The sequence below is a fragment of the Andrographis paniculata genome, unplaced genomic scaffold (genome assembly GCF_009805555.1).
Source record: "Andrographis paniculata isolate CXL003 unplaced genomic scaffold, ASM980555v1 Contig77END, whole genome shotgun sequence".
Classification (NCBI taxonomy): Eukaryota; Viridiplantae; Streptophyta; class Magnoliopsida; order Lamiales; family Acanthaceae; genus Andrographis; species Andrographis paniculata.
In genome coordinates this window covers 2,791,754-2,798,273 of record NW_026137614.1, presented here as the reverse complement: position 1 = coordinate 2,798,273, position 6,520 = coordinate 2,791,754, and the positions used below count along the sequence as shown (strand labels likewise).

Below are 6,520 nucleotides of genomic sequence, written 5' to 3'. Positions count from 1 at the left end.
ATGTAAAAAAGCATACGTAATTATTTACATTTTGTTAAAAAAATATATATATTTTAAATAATACTTTTTGAATAAAATAAATAATTAAATAACTTATCATCTATTCATTTAATAATGTTTCGTACACGAATTGTTAATTTTTATAACAAAAACTATCAGATCAATTATTTATATATATTTCTCATAATTAAGGCTTTTTAAACTAAAAAGAAATATTATGTAATTTAGCTGATTGAAGATTTTTTGAGAGATTTAAAATATAATATCTTTTAAAAAAATATGATATATGTATAAAATGAAAATAGTGTCGTGCGTGTTCGTGTAGTAACTCTAAAAATTTTGTTAAAAATAAAAAATCTCTTTAACTGGTAAGTATCCGGGTCGAACTCAGGGAATATGCGAATATCCAATATTTAATTAGAAAAGTGTAATGAGTTAATGCAATCGAAGAAACTGAAAGGATAAATTGCAGAAAATTAAATCTAACTAAAAAATGATAAAATATACATATCTCGAAAAGGATGAAGCGAGACGTTTGTGTCTGACTTTTGCGTTCCTTAATGGCTAGATTTCCATGGATGAAATGAGCGGGATGACGATGACGTGATAGCGAAAAATATATGTATAATTGCGGGGCGGCTTGGAGAAATGAGCGTGATCGTATTTGCTCGCTTAAGCCGATTCTCGACTCGGTTGGTACTTGACCTTAGGGGATTTACAACGAGACTTCAGTGACACCCGGCGAAGAACATTATAAGCAAAAAACTCTACTGTCATTAGAAATTTCTGTGACCTAATAGACCACCGCCTATGCCCAATGAATTATTTTTTCAACCGCTCCGCGAGTGGCTCTACCCCTCTGATACCTCTCTTTAATTGGAATCAAATTCAGAACAGCAACTAAACAGGTTGACAAGGCTCCCGCGTACTTAGCTACGTTGAACTACCCAGAATCTGTTTGTGACGCGAAACAGGGCTGAAATAGTCGATTCTTCTATCGCATTTTCGCAACCTTGCCGAAATTAACTTGAACAATTCAAATCGAACATGGATTTTTTTTTTTTGGGTGAAGGTGAGGTGGAGAAATATAATAGGAATTCTACTAGCTAAAATAATATGCTGAAATTAAAAGAGAATGAGGGGAAAATCAATTTGCTTGCGACACAAAATCGAAAATTTCGTATTATTAAATTAGATAAAAATATGAGTGAAAAGAAAGAGAAAATGAAGTGTATGGAATGTATATTATTTTGTATATATGGGTGTATGTATGGTACAATTGGAGGGGATATTTATAGGGGGAAGAACTTCTAGAAACTTGGCGGTTACAACCGCCAATAAATAACTACTTCTAAAACTAACTACTAACTACCTCTAAAAATAATCATAAATAATTAACTCTAAAAATAGCTACTAATATAACTACTAATAACTACATATTTTTTTAATTACAGAAAAACACAATAATAATATTATAAAAACAAAATATTAATTACAGAAAAGCACAACAATAATATTAGTGGATTATTGGCTTCGAACAGTCTTCTCCCTACAACAATGATATTATTATAAAAACACAATATTAATCATAAGAGATTACAACTGTTTTTTTTTTTTTTTTAAAAAATAGATCAGTATTAGATTAAAAAATTTAGAAAGCATTGTCTCTGTTAACAAAAAATTGTTTCTGTACCTATTACCTAAAGCACCACCTCCATTAACATAGAGTACCATATCTGTTCACAATAAGCACTACTTCCATTAACATAGAGCAGTGAGCATAGTTAAGTATTAACTCTATTGGGAACCTTTATTGTCTTTATTTATTCTTATTTTACATATATAGGGATTTAATTTATTAATTAATTATAATTCATCTTTCATCTGATTTGGGTTGTTTGTGACAATTTTTGAGACGAAATAGTCAAAAGACACATAATAGAAATATCTTGAACATTTTTGTTAGATAAGCTATTTTTTTAAATAGTCATAAAAAATTGTTTATAACTTTTTCTGCAAATATTACACACGGAAAAATCAGCAAAAAATTGTAACATAATTTTTTCACGAAATTAGTCTCCGTAACTTTTAATTGTCGCAAATTAAAATTTACGATAAATTTCCACAAGTATCCACTTTTTTTTTCTTTTTTAATTTATTTATTTTTTTTCTCTAGCCGTGAAAGAAATAGTTTAATTCTCTCAAATTAATGTTCCCTTCATTTCTCCATGACAAAGGTGGGGATGTTTGAGTTGGCTTTCCTATTGCGGCCGGAATGAATTTCATACAACTATTTGTTGTATGTTTCACATGCATTTTGTTGAAAAACGGGTGCATTAGTCCGTCACAACAATCCGACACAATACGTGTCATCTATTTTAAAGCGTCGCAAATATTCGTCGCAACTTAGGATCAGCCTTTCAATTTGTAGCTAATAGCGACGGATGACCGTTTTGTCGCAAATGCATATTAGACTAATCAATAACATGATACTGATTAATTCTAATTAGCATTCTAACTCCTTATAAGATTGTGATGTATTCATCTAAAAGAATAATCCTATTAGATACATAAACTACATTAAATTGATATACGGATTAAATTACCCAAATTACGACTTAATTACATTAAAATGCACAAGTAAAACTATCGACTATTGAATACTCCCTCCATTCCAGCTAAATTGTCCCCTCTAGCTTAGGTACGCAGTTTTAGGTATTGTATAATTAGTAAATAATTAAAAATGTATTAGTAAAAATAATTATAATTTAATAAAAATAATCATAGATTAATATTAAAATGACTAAATAATTTAATTAGAATTAAAAAAATTATAAATTATGATTAAAGTGTATAATTATATTTCGAAAAAAAGAAAATGACAAATTATATGTGACAGAAGAAAATAGAAATAGTAGACAAATTAAGTGAGACGAAGAGAGTAATATTTAAGAGGATAAACCACAAAATATATATAGCATATTCCCAATATCCTTGTAATCAAATGAAACTATGGACTATTGAATAATTAATAACATAAGCCACAAAAAATATATAGCATATTCCAAATATTAATTCTTGTAACCAAATGGAAGTAAAATACAGCTCATATGTCTCTCTATACATATATGTATGCTGTGTCTGCACTGTCCAACTCAGGTATCAAACCTTCTATAACGTGTATATATATATAATGTAAAAAATTAAAATTGTCGGATAATGACTGTGTCATCTAAAAGTTCAAACTATTAGAAAAACGCAGTCATTAATCTTATATCGGCAATCGAAGCCCAAACAAAAATAAAATAAAATCCCAATTCCCCCGAACACAGTAAAAACACGTATTTTTTTTTCAAATTAGAATGATCAAGAAGCTGTAAAAAAACCCCAAAAATATAAATATAAATATACATACATCCCCAAGAATTCATTTTTCTTTTTCTTTTTAATTCGAAAAAAAAAAAGATATAATCAATCGGGAATTTCGTAGTCATCTGGCACATAAAACGTGGCTGGATCTTCGTGCTGAAGCCATCCGTACTTCTCCATGAAAGGATTCGTGAGATTCTTCATCGGATACCTGTCGATGAATCCCTTCCAGACGTTCCCGGCGCCGTCGAGGTCCCGGACCACCTCCCACAAGGCGCTGTTGCACTTGAACCCGGCCCCGAAGCTTATCATGAACAGCTTGTCCCCTTTCTTCAACCTCTTCTTCGATTCCATGTACCCTAAAACGTACCAGAGGCTGCTCGCCGACGTGTTCCCGAACCGGTGGAGAGTCATCCGGGCCGGTTCAACATCGTACTCGCTCAAATTCAAGCTCTGCGCGATCGTGTCGATCACCGCCTTCCCGCCGGTGTGGAGGCAGAAATGATCCACACCTGTTTTGAAATCGATCACCGGCCGGGAAGTCGCGCCGCCAGCCGCCGCCTTGTCCCATTTCTGCCGGAGCTTCCGCCATAGGAGAAGGACCGAGAACCGGAGAAGCTCCCGGACCGGGAGTATTCTCGGGGCGATTTCTTTAAGGTTGTCGACGAAAGCACGAGTCGCCGCTTTCGGCAGATTCTTCCCCAAATGGAAACCGACGAGCCCTTTATCGTCCTCGCGCTGGATGCAGCAGTCGTAGGACTCCTCACGAGCTCCATGGTGTGTACGGACAAGGCACTTAAGCTTTAGCAATGCCCGATCTTTGAGCGAGGGTTTGTTTGTAAGAATGAAGGCGCAGCCACCGGATCGGAAAAGACAGTTCGCCAGAATCATGGATCTGTCGTTGCCGTTGTACCAGCCGAGGCTGAGCGACTCGGAGGTGACGACCAGGGCCTGTAAATTCTTCCTGGTTTTAAAAATGTTCTGCACCACGTTGACGGAGATGATGCTGGCGCTGCAACCCATTCCGGTGAGGTTGTAAACTTTAATGTCCTCCCTCATCTTGTAAAAATTGACGATTCTCGACGCCAGCGACGGGATCGTCGCGAGCATGGAGATGTTGACGACGAGGACGTCGATTTCCGCCGGCGAGACGCCGGTGCGTTTGAAGAGGGCGTCGATGGAGGTGAGGAAGAATTCGTCCATTTCTGAAAGTCCGTCGGCGAGGGTCGGAGATGCTTCGCGGCCGTCGAACACCATTTTCGGGGCGTAGGTCTCTTCGCCGATGCCGGAGCTGACGATGGCTTTGAGGAGGAATTTGTACTCGTTGAGGCCGAGGTGCTTGTTCCGGCGGATGACCTCGCCGGAGAATTTGGTGCTGAGTTTCCGGTCGTCGGTCGGCTTGTAGCACTCGTAGTCGAGGAGGTAGCAGTGGCGGTGGCGGCGGTCGTAGAGGAATTTGCAGAGAATGGAGAGGAGAGGGAGGAGAGGGAGACAGTAATAGGTGAAGAAATTAACAATGTCCATATTAGGTATTATTCGATTGATTTGGGTGCTTCGAATTCTGAGATGAAGAAGAAGAAGAAAAGAGAGGGGTGTTTTTAGGTGGGGTGTTGTCGTTTGAATAAGGATTCTGCCATTAATATAGCAAGAAATAATGGATGAGGAAGAAGAAAGACGAAGGATATGAAATAATGGATTTGAGAGAGAGAGAGAGAGAGAGAGACAAGTTGGGCATGTGAATGAAGAGGGTTTTTAAAATGATTGGATTGGATGGAGCTTGCAAGCTGGTGCTGGTGCTGGTGCTGGTGCTGGTGCTGGTGCTGCTAATTTAAAAATTGAAATGTGTCTCTCAACGCCCACCAACTGTTGCCTGCGTGACTTTCCCTAACTAAACCCTTAAAGACTATCAAACAAAACAACGCATGCCCTACTTAATCACCTATATTATTATTATTATTATTATTATTATTATTATTGCCAATTAACCCACCTTCAATATATTTAAAAATATACTGGTATTTGATATCCAAATCCAACCGAATAAATATTCGAAATTGCGAATTGTATTTGAATAAAAAATATTTGCAAATAATTCGAACCGAATCGAAATAAAAAAATTATTTAAATTCTAATTAAATCAAAATATTTGTAAATATTTCAAATATTTGAACCGAACCGAATATAATTATTAATATAAAAATTAAAATATAATACTAAATATATAAATATATTCGGTTAGATTAACCGAATCGAAAAAATTATCAAAAACCAAAACCGAATCGAACTGAACAAATATCAAATATGCAGTATTTGTATTCGAACCGAATTTGCTTGGTTAACCGAAAATTCAATTCGGTTCAGTTCCGTTCAGTGGTTCGACGGTTCGGTTCGATTTTTTTGCCCACCCTTAATACGTGCTTTTTCATTATATTAATAACCACATCCTAGTTAAATCAAAACTACTAAACCCTAGTCCTTTAAGGGATGGTCCGGTAGCGTCTGCGGTTCCTACATCATTAAAAACTGAAAATAGTAAATTTTCAGAAAAAGAAAAAGAAGAAAAAACTATTAACAGTTGTGGTCTTAACTAGATTGAATTCCACTTAGGTGGTTGTGTTGTAAAGCTCCAAATTGAAGGTTGAATATGTATTTTACCTATTTAAAAAGTAAAGATTTATATTTTAAAAAAATAAATAAAAAAGAAGAGGACTATTTATTAAAATTTAATTTAATTGTTAAAATTAAATAAGGGTATATTTATCATTTAAGTATATATATGATTTTTAAGGTTTGAAATTTGTTTCTTAAAATTTCTTTTATGGGGGTTTATTATTATTATTAGTCTCAAACCCACAATGGACTAATTATGAGTGTAAGGAAGGATTCATGTTTCATCATAACTTTTCAATAATTTTCAACTAGGCTTTGTTTCCTATGTATGATTGACACTCCAAAAAAAAAAATAGTATAAATCTAACGGAATTTCGTTTCTAAAGTTCACGTAGCTAACGTAATTTCATCTCTAATTCCGTCTCTAATATCATTAGTAACGGAAAAAGTGAATTTAGCAACGAAAAAACTTCGTTATAAAATTGATAATTTCTTGTAGCGGATACTACTGTTATATTTTAATTTAATAATAAAATAAAAA

The 6,520-nt window shown here is 34.6% G+C and overlaps 1 protein-coding gene across 1 annotated transcript; it reads right to left on the bottom strand.

The window, feature by feature from the left end:
• Positions 1-3,055: 3,055 nt before the first annotated feature.
• Positions 3,056-5,127, bottom strand: LOC127239395 (3-ketoacyl-CoA synthase 12-like). Its single transcript, XM_051257516.1, has one exon. It carries the CDS (start codon positions 4,891-4,893, stop codon positions 3,472-3,474), a length of 1,422 nt encoding a protein of 473 aa, XP_051113473.1. The 5' UTR covers positions 4,894-5,127; the 3' UTR covers positions 3,056-3,471.
• Between the last annotated feature and the right edge of the window lie 1,393 nt (positions 5,128-6,520).

Coding starts and splice junctions, on each gene's coding strand:
- LOC127239395 (XM_051257516.1), bottom strand. CDS start 4,893: ATGGACATTGTTAATTTCTTCACCTATTACTGTCTCCCTCTCCTCCCT.